This window comes from Equus quagga, chromosome 1 (genome assembly GCF_021613505.1).
Source record: "Equus quagga isolate Etosha38 chromosome 1, UCLA_HA_Equagga_1.0, whole genome shotgun sequence".
In the NCBI taxonomy this organism is placed as follows: domain Eukaryota; kingdom Metazoa; phylum Chordata; class Mammalia; order Perissodactyla; family Equidae; genus Equus; species Equus quagga.
The window spans coordinates 185,562,715-185,579,526 of record NC_060267.1 but is presented as its reverse complement, the minus strand read 5'-3'; the positions used below and the strand labels follow the sequence as shown (position 1 = coordinate 185,579,526).

The window sequence follows — 16,812 nt, the reverse complement described above, 5'->3', positions numbered from 1 at the left end:
ATAATTTTAGGAAGGACTTGTGGAAATTAGTCCACTAAAATGTCCACTGAGCTGCACATTTACGTTCATGAAGCTTTTATATATGTCACATTTCAGTAACATTTTTAAAAAATAGTTAAATGGGCATTTTTCAAGAGGCAGGAAAGTCAACACTCATGTTTTGGATAGAAATTCCCCCACTTTCATGTTTTGTTGGAACAAATAAGGATTTTGGAAGTGCAGCTCTTTTGTAAAGTATCAAGGAATGGAACGCACTAAACTAGCCGACAGGACAGGAGAAGAGAAGGACACAAGAGCCGCAGAGACGGGCTCCTTTCCAGGACGGGGCGGTCCCCTCCCAGAACTCCGGCGAGCTAGGGTCTCAGAAGCATGTCCCTCGGAGGCGCCGCAGCCTCTCTTCTCTGCTCAGAAATGCACTTTCCCAGGCCGGACGGCTGACACAACAGGCTTGGTGAGTAATGGGCTCACAATTTCAATTTATTATCAAAATATTTCCATCAGATGACACATCTGGAGAGATAAGGAGACGCAGACTTCCCTTTTGTCACAGCTCCTCGGGCACAGAATCAATGCTGAAAATCCTGCTTAAACCACAATCTTGAGCATCTGTCCAATGGCAATTTTTAATGCAAAGTTCGCGCTTAAAGCTTTTTATCAATATGATTTATAAGTTTAAAAAGTCTTAAATCTTCATCTGTACATCACTTTACAGACCCTGGTTCATAACTATTTATCTTGGTCTGAAACTTCAATATTCAATGATTACCTATAATAACAATTAGTCATAAATGTAGTTAATAATTAAATATAAAAATTATTATTTATACATTACTACAAATCTCTTAAAAAGACCGAGTGTTGAGAAAGAACAAGAAATTGCTTAGAAAAATGCAGGCAGCCTCCGAACCTCAGCCTCAGTCACACCAGGTGCAACGGGGAACAGCGCTGGACACTCATTTCAGCCCTAAGATTGCTTCAGATAAAACGATTGCAGAGTGACTAACTGACGCCTGGCCAAATCAGTTTAAAAGCGTGTTAAGTCCCAAGGCCCCAAGAGATATAAGAATTCTTTGGAAGAGTTTTGAAGGAGTGTAACTGTTGCAAATAAAAGTAAAAATCAGGACTTAGGCTGTGTGTTTTTAACTCTCAGGTCACTGCTGTGCTTTTGGTGTCAACCGAATCTTCAGCCTCCTCTTTCTCCTTTTGAACAGAAATCTGGTCTACAGCAGGTGGTCAACACCATTTTCAAGAGACAACCTCAAACTGGCAGATTATAGGAGAAACAGAAATGAACGGTCGTATTGTGTCTGGAGATTGAGCCTTATTTACACGTGAGAAGTGACTGATTTGACGGACATTAGACGCGCTCCTCCCTCACATCTTTCCAGAATAACCGACTTCGAGGTTACAGATGCTCGCCTCTCTGCTGACCACCCCCTGTAAGCACAGTGACCTCTAGGCCCATTTCTCTCGAGTCGAGTTCCCCACTCCTGTGTGTCGGTAAGTCACCCAAGGCTGCACGGCTTCTGCAGGTCACCACACCCGGCATTTCTTTTCTGGGTTCATGTATGAATTCTTGGGGCAATGGAAGGCTTCTGAAAACTCAGGGGAGTTCTGCAAAGTTCCAATAATCCTGCGAAACAAGCAAACAGAAGTCCCGTCAGCACCTGACGCCACGTCCCCAGCACGCGGGAGCTCTAAGAACTCTGTGTGGGCCGAGTGAGTGAATTTGGAATTTACGGTTTAAAGGGAAAAAAACTGGGTAGAACGAGACTGTTGCTTCTCAGCAACAGAAGTTTAAGCAGAGAAGTAACAAGCTACAGGAGCTGGGAGCACAGGCTTTGAAGACAGACGCGGGAGCCTGGTTGTGAGTTGCATTATGTAGCCTCTGTGCCTCATTATCCTTTTCTACAGAATGTGCATAACAACAGTACCTGCATCTCAAGGTTGTCATGGGGAGTTAACTTATAAACATCCCATACCAGTCTGCAAAATAAAGGAGTAATTCATATTTGGAATCACAGTTATTACAAGAAGAGTTTGTTCAAAGAAAACAGTCATGATTTTCCCCTATAGCTAGAAAGGGCTCACACAATAACTTAAATAAAAGACTTTAAATAGACATTTGTCGATTCGATTTAACAGGGAAGATAATGGTTATTTTCTTGTTTTCCAAAAGAACTCCACAGACTTGAGAAGCTGGATTCAGCCTGAACAATGGGAAAGGGCTGGAAAATGGCCAGTTTCACCTTATCTCTGAGGGTCACCCAGTGAGCAAAAGCACACCGTCCACCCCATCATCGGCCGCAGGCAGAGGCAGGTCAGGACAGCGAGGCAGAGAAGACATCTCCATCAGCCGGAACAGCTCCTTCCCTTCTCTCTCCTTGGGCCCCCGCCACACCCACCTCGGCTGGGGAGGGGCAGACCACTTTACTGAGCTCTCCATCCAGGCAGAGGCTCCAATGAGCACAGCTCAGCACTTCTCTCCCTGCAACCCTTCTCCACACGGCAGTCAGCATGATCTTCACAATTTAAACCAAATTCCGTAACTCCCTACTTAAAACCTTCCAGGGGTTGCAGGAAATTCAGCCTGCTCTCATGCCCTCCACCGTCCCGATGGCTCCAGCCTACCTTCCCGGCCTTCTCGCAGAGCATCCTGCCCATGGAGGCCGACCACACGGACCACTTCCCCTGCCTCACACCGTCCTCAGGCCTGCTGCTCCTGCCGGCCCCACTCCCCGCCAAGTTACTCCCCAGCAGCTACACGGGGACCTTCCTCAGCCCTCCTGCCTCCGAGGACACCGGTGGACGGCAGATGGAGCCCCCTGACAGTAGGGTGTCAGCAGTGACCACAGCAGGCTGCAGATGGGGGCCGTTCCCTAATTTCTCCTACAAAGGAGGACACTGGAAACTTCTGAAATTAAATTTAGGTTGGGAGCTTAGTGCTTGAATTAATTTGATTAGAAAAAAAAGAATGATGTGTCCTTTCTTATATCTGAAAATTCGAGAACAAATTCACTTGATACCTGGTCGAAGTGATCATGTTTGTGGAATAAAAAGATTTCAGACATGAGGAATGCCTACTGCTCTTTAGTCTTTTAGGTCCCAGGCTCATGGACTCTCAGTTAGAGCTTGATTCCTTGAGTCCAACTCATTCCCACGTGAGGAGGCCCTGACACTGGCTGAGGGACGGTCACCACGGTGGCCTGACAGTTCCTTACACTGGGGAGCCAGCTCCCGGGGGACAGGGACGGCTCTGAGGCACGACGGGAAGAACTGCTCTGCTTGTTTTTATCTTACTAAAAGTTTCAAAGGATTGTGTCTGAGATATAATCACACAGGGGCAAGCACTTCAGTAAAAGTGTCCAAACCCGTGCCCTAATTCTACATTTCTTTTAAAAACATTAAAGAAATTTAAAAAACACAACTCAAAACAAGAAAGTCTTCCCCAAACACCACTGGGACCCAGCAACACCCAACCTCACGCACACCCAGCTCTCCATCCGACCCGTCTCCTCTCCCTCCGTCCAGGGGCTTCACGAAAGAGTGTGATTCTGAAGAGTCAGGCCAACAAGGTGCCAGGGCTCCACCCACTCTCCTAGGACTCTAACTAGTGTTTGGTTGTTGAAAACATCAAACCTGTGGATGGGTGACACAAATAATCTATTTCAAAAAGTGGATGAACTATTAATAAAAATGAACTCCTTCTCTGAGTGGGATCATATTTCATTAACCTTACATAGAACACTCGTATGAATTTCATGCTATATCATAACTATGTAGTGCTTGTGTTTATAATAACAGAAGATAATAAAGGCTTTATTGATTATTTGTTAAAGTGGTTTACTTGAAACTTTTACTTTATTGTATAAAATATTTTACTGTGCTGTGCGGTTTATTCCCTCATCAAACCATCACTTGTATAAAAACATCTAGAGGTTGGGGGCGAGGGGACTTGGAGGAGGGTCGTCAAAAGGTAGAACTTCCAGTTATAAGATAACGGGTCCCGGGGATGTAAGTACAACACGATGGCTGTAGTTAACACTGCCGCGCGATACACAGGAAAGTTGTTAACAGAGAAAATCCCAAGAGTTCTCATCACAAGGAGAAGTTTTTCTCTTTGTTGTACCTACACGAGAAGACGGATGTTAGCTGAACTGACCATGGGAATGATTTCACAATGTCCAACTGTCCTGCTATACTCCTTAAACTTATACAGTGGTGGATGTCAATCATTTCTCAATAAAACTGGAAAACAAAAGCTGTCTCAGAGAGACGGAGTTGAACATCACGTGACCAAGAGTGGACTATATCCTATAACATATCTGACTCCTCCTACCGCAATTAGCTGGATTTTTGAATCACTGAGGGAACTGTGTACAATTAATGAGCCCTCCAACAACTTTTTCCTACTTCTTTTAAATGACCGACTTGCTTCATTCATGAATAAACTTTCTAATATTTGCCATTGATTACCGTTCACGATTCTTCATGATTCTTTTAAAGTAAGGTCACATTGATCAGCGTCTGTCCCACTATAAATTCATCAGGAAATAAGTGCCTGAATAGATTCTGAGGTATGGGCTGAAGGTCAGCAACTGTTAACAGGAAGTCTACATGGCTCACCCAAATCCACACCAATGTTTACAAACGTCAGAAACCAATGCTAATATTTAAGGTAAATGGAGAAAACATCAGTATTTCAGAGAGGGTTTAGCTAAATCATGGGATCGTAAGGAACAAAATGTCTACAGAAAACGCTAGAAAGGATGGTCTTTCAAAAGTATTAGAAATCAAGCTGTGGAAAGCATCTCCCACATTATCGTTGTGTTAGTTCCAGGAAGCGCCCTCTTCTCACGGGTGGATCACATTGTGCAACCTAAGCCTCGAAAGTAACACCATACTATTCAGGTAGCACGGACGTTGGCATCATTCTCTCTACTTGGACCTGCTTTAAAAAATCATCAGACCCTCACGTATCATTTAGAAACAGCAGATCTGAATAACTTCAGAAACACATCTATAGGTCATATAGTAAATATTATCATAACTATTCCCTGAAGTGACTGGATGGCTAACAAAAACTGGACTTGCAAACAGAAGTCACTTAAATTGCAGATTCAGTTTCTAGAATATCAAGCAGAAATGCTCTTGCTCTAATACTAAAGTTTTAGAAGTTTATTTTAAAGCACATAAGACTTTAGTTAGAAAGAATGAAACAATTACAGCTTAGACCTAACGAATGGTTTACAGATTCCACTTTAAATCAAGTATATTTTGCCTTTTGTTTTTAATACTGTGGCTATGTTAGCATAAGGTCACAAAATCTCCCTCCATTTCAGAAATGTGTCTACATAAACCACTGTGCACAATTTTTTAATAGCATCTCAATGTCTCTTCGTTTTTTCTTTAAAAAATATGCTTTACTTCGTAGAGCCAGGAAGCAGCCTGTTTCCCAAACTAAATGTAACCTCAACCTTTTGCCAAGGAAATCCCTTTACCTCCAGAGAAAATAATAATTTCCTTGACAAGAGGTTGGCACTCCATTTACCCTTTACAAAAACAACAACACACACGTCTATTGTTATGAATGAAAAATAGTCAAAGAGGAATCTTTTGGGCCAGAACAAAGAAAACGAAAGTTACAAATAATTTTATATATTTACAATAAAATATTACATACTTTTACAAGTACAAAATTTTACATATTTATAATAAAATTGTTTTCAGTTTAAATCGGGGATAGAAAAGTTACTTATTTATCTACCTATCAATCACTTAGCCAGTGATTAGTAATTGACATTCTGAACTAACAACAGAAGAAATGAGTAACAGACAGGCCTTGACTGTCAGCTAAGACGGAATGAAGTCCAGATACTTTATTCATAGGGATTCTTATTCTGTTCATGCCTCTCATCCAAAAATCATCCCAGCACTAATTTCAAACACATATATGTAATAGGACCTTCACAGACAGTAACATTAATGCTCCCAGCAACTCTCATGATAATTTAATCCTCATGTTTTTTTAATCAAGAAATTGAGACACAGAGGTCAATAGCTTGTAAATGGCAGAGCCATGGTTGGAACTCAAGTATTTCTTACTTCGAAGCGTGTGTTCATTTTTACCATATGTGTGTAAGGATGTGTTTTCTGAGCTACTCAGAGTGGAGGAATGGGACGGCTAAAGGCAAGCAATGCAGTTAACAGGAAAGAGACAGGAAAGAAACAGGCAGAAAAACCCCAATAAAAAGCCAAAATGAAAAGTAAAAGTGCATCACCGTCGGTGGCTCTTTAGTGCAGGAATAAATACACATTTCCCCCACTCCAGCTTTTGAGGATTTCAGTAAACTAATAAACAGTGAAACCATAACTATTAGTCATAACAATAGTCCGTGTCATCAAAAAGAAAAGGTTAGGTTTTGTTCAGGATACTGTGTTAATATGGGAAGGCAGAAAACGTACTTTAAACACAGAAATTTTAATCCAGTGGTTAAGATAAAAATGTTGATACTCAAGAGACAAATTTTAGCTATCAAAAAATTAATTAATTTGCAGCCCCCATTCTCTGAGGACACCAGACATACCAGGTATTACAATAACATTACTTAAATTCACTTGAGTCTTTATGGATATATGCTTTCGTTCAGGGAGATGTGGAGGGAAGACCTTTGGCAAATTAAATTGTTACAGTAGTTTGTATGAGCTTATAACTGCTCTCTGTTATCCTCAGAATTAGATTCTTGTACCTTAACTTCTGAAGACTTCAGTAAAGAAAAAGACAACTTTAAAAATTAAAACTAAAAGTTACTTGGATAAACCATAGTGGTAATTGATCCAGTGACTTTTGTAGCTCATTACCTAAAACGTAGCCAATTTGGATGTCCTAGCAAGACTAAATTTCCCTGGATTATACACATAATGGGCATACAATAAAAACAGCTGTTGAGCGAATGACTTTTGAAAGAACTGTGAAGGCAAACACTAGATGATGATGATGACAATGATGATACTAGAACAAGCTGAGTAAATTCTTTACTTTTTAAACGTGCTATTTAATTGTTTCATAATTGAATGTGGCTTTTCCCCAGGAGTGAATGATCTGGGCAGTATGTTCACTTCTATTTTAGGAAAGGCTTTTAAAATGTAACCCACTACTTCTCCTCTGTTCTCAAACTGTTTTCTAACCACTCTTCAAATTTTTTAATTTGTTTTTGAGACACTCTTGCCCAAGAAGTGTTGCTGTTAATTAGCAAATGAGTGATGAAGTGTTATAGGGGACAAGGCAGACTTAGGAATTTAGTCCTGAATAGATACATAGGGAGTTAGGATTCAACATTCAAAGGCTGGGTAGAGTGATTCTCTTTCAATCCAACGTTCTCTTAGACTTTCTGATTTGGGAAGGACCTTAGACATCTCCTAACTCAACCTTTTCCTCTGCAGAGCATTTTTCTCCACCATCCTTGGGAGGTTGTTCAAGAAACTCTCTCCTGGAACTTGGGGATAACTTTATTCCATGTGGGACCACCTCTAATTACTGGAAAGTTTCCCTTTGTGTTGAATGGAAATCTTTCTTTGGAACAGCAACTCATCGGTTCCAGGCCTAAACCTTTCACAGCCTCTTAGGAAATATCTGTCCTAGCTTTAAATAGAGCCACGGCTCCAAGGTGCCATCTTTGTTGCAATCCATCAAGCACCGCGCTTAGGTCACATACATTCTGAGGATAAGAGAGTCAAGGCTTTGCTTGTGTAGACATGATGTTTACCCCGATGTGTTCTGTTCATCCCGTCTGTGATCCTCAAAAGAAAAAAAACCCACTAGATTTCCAAATTTCATAGACGCAGAGTTAGAAAAGGCCAATTTCCAAATTTGGAAGTAATGGAGTCAGTACTAGAGCAAGCTGACTCCTGTTCAAACCCACGCACCTGAAACTGCCTGGACTGTGGACGTCTGTTTTAATGGAGTTGATCGCATACTCTGGCCTGTAGGTCCCACACCACACCTAGGGATGGGACAGAAAAGGAAAGGAGTGTGCTTAGGTTCAATCAAGGATTATTTGTTTGGTCAGACTAGGGGAAAATCAACCTTCTTACTGCAAAAATTAAATTGGAATTCTGCATTCCTCAATCATTTACTCTTCAAATAATGTTCAACCATAGGCAATCAGGAAGATAACTATCATTAATGTGATATGACGGTCTGTTATACACAGTGAAAGTGTCAAGTCAAATTTATTACTAATGTGATCTGACAGTCTGTTACACACAATGTAAGTTGGTCAAATCAACGCTCTGCCACAGTTGCTTAAAACAAAAAACTCAGCATGCAACAGCTAACTTACTATGAAATTATAACTCAAAATGATTTTCACATCTATCAATCAAGAGAGAGACGATACCTGTGCGAAGTTCAAGAAGAACAGTTGTTTGTGATTTAGGTCAATTCCAGGAAGTAATTTTTCTTCACCATTCTTTTTAACATAATTTTGATAGGCCTAGGCAGTTAATGAAATAGAAGCATGATGTTTATAATTTCTAAATTTATATATAAATCTATGCAAGAGACCATGTAACCAAGAAATTAACCTTTTATGTCAGAATCATCCTAATAATATATTAGACATGACAACCTATAACTACTTCACGGATTAGAAAGAAAACTAGAATTTATTTACAAATGCTCTGAGAAGAACAGGATACTGTTTAACAGATGATAAGAGACTAGCACATGTCAGATGATCAATAAATGTCAGTTGAATGAACAGATGAGGAAACAAGTGAGGAAAAACTCGTCTAAGTTCTTCTACAGACAGACGGGTAAGTCCAGCCAGTTGGAAGAACGGATTGCCAAGGGAGTCTGTAATTGCTCCATGTGGCTTAATTATTACTCTCAGCAAAATAGACTCACACTGAAACAGACTCACACCAGACTTCGTTGAGTGATTCTCGCCCAAAGTCAAGGGATTCGCTTGAGATCCTTTAGAGGCCTAGTATCCTATGATTCTAAGAATAAGAATGAGCAATTATTGTGGCCCCCTGAACACAGGGCAAGATAGACGGAACCTCAGTTACATTAGGAAGAAGGAATTTAAGTTACTTGAATGTCAGAAAATGTTCTTAACTCTAAGGATTTATGGAGACTGTTGAAAAGCGTAGCTTTTTTGTACTAAATATACTTAAGAGATTGACAGTCAACTTTCTGAGATGAATTACTTCCAATTTAACACAAAGGAAAGTGATCAATTAGATAAGCAGAAGGTATATTTCACATCTTAGAACAATTCTGTACTTGTTGTAGGTGAGGATCTCCATGGCAGACCAGCAACCCAGAGTGTGGTCGAGTTTTACAGCACTGATTCTTTATCTGGCTGTGTATTAGAAACTGTGGGAGTATTAAGAGTGCCAATGCCTCCACTTCAGGCAAGAGGGAGTGGCAGGGACTGGATTCACCCTCCCACTGAAACAACGAAATGATGGCAAAATATATAAAATGACGGTTTGCAGGACACTGGATGTCAAAGGGCAGCGATCTCTGTGAGATGGGAAACAAATGAGGTGACCCTTTGATTGCCCCAGCTCATGGCCTTGAGCGTTTCCAGGGTACAGCATAGAGAAGGGAAACCCAGTTGGAGTCTAAGTGACTCCTTGAGTCGAGGAGAAGGAGCTAAGAGTTCAGGGACACCCAGGACAGGGTACTGGAGCGAAGAAAGCTGCAGATGGAGGATCTCGAGGTCAGACGGCCCACTCAGGTGTCCAGCTGAGAATGTGACTGTGCACGTGAGCAAACCACCCACAGCTAGTGGAAGGGCCACCAAAGGGTCAGAGACAAATGCCCGGGCTCCCAGAGGACGGACGTGGAAGTCCTCTGGACTCACACAGTCAGGTCTCGTCTCAGCAGCGGGCAACAACTGTCTCTAGACTACGCACCCCCCAAGTCCTCCCCGTCTGCCTGTAAAAGCAAGATCCAAGAGGATCAGACCACTTCTGAGGGATTTAACCATGTCCTAGAATAAAGACAAGAATACTTACAGGAAAACAAAGATATCCAGCACGCAAAGAGGTAAAATGCACAACATCTGGCGTCTAGTCAAAAAATTCCCAAGCATTCAAAGCAGCAGCCACTCCCTACCCCCAGGACTTGGTGGGGACTCCATTCTCTCAGAAACCCTGCAGCCTGCTTAACATCTCCGGCCTCACACTCTGATCATCACGGTCACTGCCAAGTCCCTGGCCCACAGTCACCCGTCCCGCACTGCTCTGATGCTTCCTCCTTCCTGACCCGACCACCAGGCTCTCCTCCCCTCCACCAAGACATTTCTATGGTGAACGAATAACCCTGTGTCCTCTTCACTCCATGGAACATTCCATCCACTCTTGTCTCGGAGGAGCCTGGTTCTATCCTGGGGACACCTTGCCCCCTGTACCCCTCAAGGAGACTCTGCTCGTTCTCCCACATGGGGGCTACCTGGGGGTCAGAAGGTCTCAAAACTACCTCACTCCTCCAGTTGCTTCCAAGATCAGTATTCCTCCACTCTTGTGAAAATTCCTACTTTTTCTTGTGCACGTGGCATCTACTAGACCAATCCTTTAAACTCTGTTCAAACCATCAAATAATGACATATTTCATGGAAGGTTTGCAGCTGTATCTCCAGCACTGAGACTAGTGCCAGACACACAGTATAGCCTTCCACCAGTGTCTGTTGGATGCAAGAATGAGTGGAAGGCTAAATGAGATTCTCAGGGATGCTCCATTGACTAGCTCCTCTGGGTATAACAGCTTGGAAGCCACAGGGCCATGTGCTGGCACCGTATCACTTCAGTCCCTCACTGGGTCATTGTCACTAGCTGGCCTTTAATATTAGGCCTGATGTTGATGCTGATTATGGTCCCAAATGCTGCTTTACCTGCAGTGGAACTGAGGGTCCTGTTCAGTGTATTGATCAGTGACACTGAAAAAGTCCTTTTCATGGGGCATCTTTGCTAAAAATATCTATTTTAGAGATTGTTTCTTTGAAAAACATTGCATCCTCTGTGCGACTTGCGTATCTCCTTTCTGCTGATATAACATCCTGGGCTTCCTCTTCTCCTCGCTTTCTGGGGGCTTGGAAACTGGGGTTCACCTCAGCCACGATGGTATTGCTCTTCTGGTTAGCATATTTACCACCCTCTTTCTCCCTGTATATTTCCCATTTTCTATTCAATGTCTTTTGCTTACAGTATACGTCTTTCTATACATTATATATAAATTATCTTGTCTTTTGCAAAAGGCTTTAAATGAATGATTAAATATGACATATATACACTCCAACCACTAAAATGGAAAGAAAATATTATTACTCACTCTGTATGCTTGGCCAATACCTCCATTATCTGCAATGTTTTCTCCCAGCGTATTAATTCCATTGAGCTGTTAAAAAAAATAGATGCTTCAAGACCCTTAACTACATTCAGATTGTTAAGAAACCATCGACAATTCACTTAAGATTGAACATATCTAAAACTTCTCAAGAGAATGCTGACGACATACATGCTGTCCACCTGCTAGGTCCCAGGAGAAGTTTCCATACTGGTACACCATGCACTGGGATTGCTCTTTAAAATTATTTGCAGACTGTTGAGTCCACCAGTCAACCAGGTCTCCATCTTTGTTAAAGTTTCTGCCTGTAATATATTTAAGTAAAATGGGAACTCATTCGGTCAAGAATTACAATAAGATCTTTAATTCAAAGTGCAAGGACTGAAATACCACTGTACGGAGAACATAAAATTGGACAGAGATGAAGGAAACGGATCTCCTTCCTCATCCAGAGCTGATGAAGCCCGGCCTGCGAGGGCCTTCTTGCTGACACGCCTCAGGATTAATCCAGATGGTTCAGCTGCTTGGCTCCTGATATCTCAGCTGAGGCCACCAGATAAACACTCCTGAAATCGCGGCTTGTTTCTGTTGAATGGTTTTCACCTGAGTCATGTCTGTTTAATTGGATGTTTTGAGATTTTAAAAAGGTTGATATTTTTATGCCGGCATTCATTTCACGGCTCCAACCCTTCATGACACGTTGTGGACTCCCAGTTTCCCTCTGCTTCAAGCACAAAGAAAGAGTTGCTTTCCTGCTGGAGTTGTCCTGCTACCCCTCAGATACATCGATCTTCCCCTTCCGGAGCCACAGCCGCATTTATATATGTTAAATGTTTTGATACTTAATTTTATCATCTTTTTAATAGTTATCTATGATGCAGTGATTAAGAAAAAAGCTGTGAAGACGAGCTACCTGAACTCACATCCTGGTTTCACCAATTCCTAGCTTCGTAACTTTGAGCAAGTTTTTTAGGTGCCTCCGCTTCTTTTCCATTTGAAAACAAAAAACAGGGAAGTACTAGGACTTTCCTGTGAAGACTGCGGTGTAGTCAACTGAGTTAACAGGCACCTACTAAGTTCTGAAACACACGCTTCCCATCTCCTTTCCTTGCTCTGGCTCTCTACAGCTGGGTCCACTTAAGGCCTAATTATTTTCTCTCTATTGTTCTCATTTTCCTTCCACAGGTTGTGAACAACCTGTGTCACAGCGTCAACTCTCACCTCTTTATGCCTCTCATGTCTTCACTATTCTTCTCAACTTTCACTGAAACTCTCCATCTGTTTGGCCACTTGGGGCAGCATATGCTCATTTAAGTGCCTACTGCGTGCGAGGCGCTCAACCAGGCAGTAGGAATAAGACGCAAAAAGCAGCAGCCCCTGACCATCTGTGGTGTAACAGTCTTACGGGAACTTTCCTTGTTGATTTTCTATCTGATTTTAGGATGTGGACCCTGCCCTCTAAGGGTCTGGGGAGGTAAGATGAACAATTATCAAGCAAGACCAAACACTACCATTGGTATCAACAGACCTCAGAGTGTTTTCTCCAGGTGAGTATTTCCTTCATTCTGTCAGAGGGGAAAGCACACATCATTTACCTCACTACCAGAAATTCCTGATCTTCTCAAGCGACAATTTAAAGGGAACACTAAACGTGGGGTGACTTTCAGGCCACTAACACACCGATGAATAAACGTGTTTTTGTGTTGACAAATTATAATACCTCTTCATCAGGCTTATTAGGACACTTCTCAGCTAGAGGAGAGTGTCCCTGGGCCTTACCATTGTCATCGAAGCCGTGGGTGATTTCGTGTCCTATGACCATGCCGATGCCCCCGTAGTTCAGCGAGTTGGACTGCTGGGCGCTGAAGAAAGGGGGCTGCAGAATGCCAGCTGGGAAGACTGTGGGGAAGAAGGCGGTTAGGGGACGGGGGCGTTATTCTAGGGGCGGCCGGGGCTCGGCTCTCGCCCGCTACGCTGTTTTCCAGGATGCCCACTTCACTCAACTGTATACAAACATCTTCTGCGACAGAAACGAACGCAGGCCTTTTCCTACTGATACGACAAAGAGCTCATCTCGGAGCGGCCCCACGATCCACGATCTAGAACCACAATTCACTTGACGGTCTCTACTAAGACTGTTCTCCGCCGTGGGTAGTTCAGAGCAGGGAAAACCATCATCTTCATTCAGGAGGGCTTTCTCCCATTGCAAATATTTGGGAGAAATAGTTACATTTATCCATCTGCAACAGCTTGTTAAATAAACAGAGCCACTCGATCGAAGGTGTCCCAAGCCCCGTAACCCTATTCTATCTCCATCGAGACGTTTACAACTGTTTCTTTCTTTCTTTATGGATGTTGTCCTTCGCTTTCTTGTCTGCTCGCCCCGCCCCCAGCACCTCAAATATCAGCCCTTTGAGGGCAGAGATTTGTGTGTCTGCACATAAATTTGTTTTTGAGTCCATTTGTTTTTTTCAGTTCATTATCTCCAGCACCCAAAACCTGAAACATAACAGGTGCTTAGGAAATGTGATGAATAATTGATGATAAATGAATGAATAATGAATTTACTGTGGTGTACTAAAGACTTTAAATAAAGAAGTAACAATTTCTATATGTCTACTCTGACACGTGCATTAGTGCGCTCACTTTCTGCACTCAGATGCCTCACAAACTCCTTAAATCTCAGTGTCAAACACCAGACTCACCATTTTCCGCTCCATGCTATCACTCTCTTGACTTTATTATTCCTGCTACAGGCATTTTAAGGGTCTCAGTCACCCAAAGTGAACATTTTCTACTTATCTTACGAAGTCTTGTACAGCTCACTTAGGAAAGGCCCAGGTCGTGCACCTTCCCTCCCGTGTATCCCTGTGTCTGTCTCCTCCACCGGTCTCTCCCACTGCCCCATCCTGGCCCAGACTCTCCTTTCTTGCCTTAAGAATTACTTCATTTCCTAATTGGTTTTCCCACGTCCTGTCTCACCCAGCTACAGTTTATCCTAAGTTGAACCTATCCTGCAGTCAGATCAAGTGCAGCTCTCATCAGCGTCACTCGTCTGCTGAAAACGCTTGGATGGCCAGCGCTGCTCTCTAACAAATACAGCATCTTCTTCCTGGCCTTCGACCCCGCGGCTTCTCCACCTCCCTCATAATTTCATCTTCCATGTTTTAAAAAACCCTAGTATCCACCAAATAACTGAACCATTACGTTCTGTAATTGAAAAAAAATCTTTAGTATCAACACCTATTACCTGCAAAGCCCTGGGTCACTGCTGTGTGGGATGCCAAGAATTCAAGAGAAGGGTCCTGGCCTTCAGAAATGTAAGATCCAGTGACCGCAGAGGAGCAGATGCTGTCTCTGTGTCTTTTGGGTGGGGTGAATATGACATAGCCTTGCATGGGTTTCAAGAATAAATATTAGATACTTACATAGGAGACGCTGAAAATACACCAGGCAATTTAAATTCTCTCCAGACCTTTAAAAAATCTGGAAAGTTGCCATAACATTCAAAATGAGAAAATAATAAAAAAATACTTTCGTCCTTAAAGACTTTTGATGAAAGTTATACCTCACATGTAGCTGCCTGAGCTATCAACAGTGCCAAGAAATTATTTTTAGCTTAAAGTATAAAAATTATGTGCAGTACTTTATTAACTTAAAGTGAACACTATCTCCCACACTATGTACTTTGATTAAAATCCACCCCATTATATAAAATGCTCTTATGAAATGTGCTATCAAGCCTAAACATTAACTGTAAAGATCCTGCTGCTTTAATTACACCCTGATATGCCATTCTTCAGGCAAGAGATAAGATTTCTATGGCTCATATTAAATACTATCTTCAAGTTCAGCTTTGCAAATTATGATTTCTCCTTCTCCTCTGTCAGCTGAATCTTATGATGAGCGTTTTTCCATTTGCCTTATCACTGTTTTAGCAGACTTCACAACTGTTGATAACAACCAGCCGCTTAGCTGTGCATTTTTTATGCTTATGGTTGTCACCAAGTTAGTTAATTAAATAAGTCATTGGCCCATGAAACAAAAGACCCTGTTTCTCCTCACTCACCACCACACTTCCCTGGTTTATTTTTTTAAGGCTGCAAGTGACTCAATTTTAGAATCTTTGCTATAAAACTCAAGATTGCAATCAGGTAAAACCAATTCTTGGTGGAAAAAAATTAAATATTCTTTTTATATTAAATGGAATGGCAATATGTTTGGAAACATTTACTCTTAATTTTCAATTCTGAAAATTAGACTCCTAAGAGTGAGTAAGACAACTTTAGAAAATTTAACTATCTCCAGGTAGTCATAGACCACCCAGGCTAAATACACCAAATAATCTACAAATTTCCTAAAATTGAAAAAAAAATTATATTGTTAATGAAAAAAGAAAATGCAGCGGTAATAAGACTTCCCATCTGACTTGATCATTTCCTTCGACAAGACTTCAAGGTTTAATAAGATGACTGAATGGCACCTGGAACTTACAGAGAAACATTTGACGAAATATTCAAACGCAACCTTTCTGCCAGCACGGAAGGTTGTTAGAGCTCCACGGGGCAAATGTGCAAGAAGAGGAACCAGTGACTGAAACACTCTTGGGATGCCTTCCTGTCCTGGAAGCTGACTTATATTGATGTGAAGTGGTGGGGGTGCATAAAAATTGGAATGTAGCCCATATGTGTGAGTTATGACAAAAAGTGTTGGGAATTGAATTAAGAAGTAGAAATTATTAACATGAGTAACTCCCTACATGATAACAAAACAAGTTCTTTTTTACCATAACATAGAAAGACCAATCCTATGAGAAACTGTATGAGATCTAATTTAGGGTATTTGTGTGAGGGTGGGAGGGTCATTTATGAGACACGTGTTCTATACCAGTTCTAATTCTGTAATGCAGATGATGCCAACCCCATCAAGACAGTGTTGCAAAAGGTACACATCTGTGTATGTATGCGCACACACACACACTCTTCTAGCAAGAAGAAAACTGGATATCTGGATCTTAAATTATTTTTAGTTAAGACAATCCCCACTTTGAAGATTTAAATGAATTGTCAAAGAGAAAACGTGCACATGTCAAAGACTGTTCTTCTTCATGACATGTTCCCTTTCTCTGAACTGCTGTTATTATCAGACTAGCTTATGAAAAGAGGTTAACAAGTTTTTGGATTTCGTATTTCCATCAGATGAATTTATCTTAAGAATCTTTGAAAGGTCTTTCTTATATGTTAAGAACACTTATTACAGAGAATTCTTGACTATTCAGAGGATAACTGCCTACTTTGAGAAATGTCAGGCCACTTTTACCTGTCGCTGTGTGCCTATTTGGTTTGATGGCATTAAATTCAAAATGAAAACATTCCCACGTCTTCTCTGATCAGGGAATCTCTGAGATGGACCAATTTTGAGCCAGCTCCCGGGATGTGGGATAATTCAGAGCCAAA

General features: G+C 41.7%; 1 protein-coding gene across 8 annotated transcripts in view; it reads right to left on the bottom strand.

Annotated features, from left to right (window-relative positions):
- Positions 1–456: 456 nt before the first annotated feature.
- MME (membrane metalloendopeptidase) overlaps positions 457–16,812 on the bottom strand; it is a 135,599-nt gene continuing 119,243 nt past the window's right edge. For all 8 annotated transcript variants that reach the window (XM_046683910.1, XM_046683947.1, XM_046683901.1 and 5 more), the window contains 6 exons: positions 13,136–13,255; positions 11,528–11,661; positions 11,342–11,407; positions 8,400–8,495; positions 7,927–8,003; positions 457–1,633 (listed from right to left, as the gene is read on the bottom strand). In XM_046683910.1, coding sequence (XP_046539866.1) covers positions 1,534–1,633; positions 7,927–8,003; positions 8,400–8,495; positions 11,342–11,407; positions 11,528–11,661; positions 13,136–13,255 — 593 coding nt within the window. In that variant the 3' untranslated portion in view covers positions 457–1,533. The remainder of the gene's footprint in view (positions 1,634–7,926; positions 8,004–8,399; positions 8,496–11,341; positions 11,408–11,527; positions 11,662–13,135; positions 13,256–16,812) is intronic.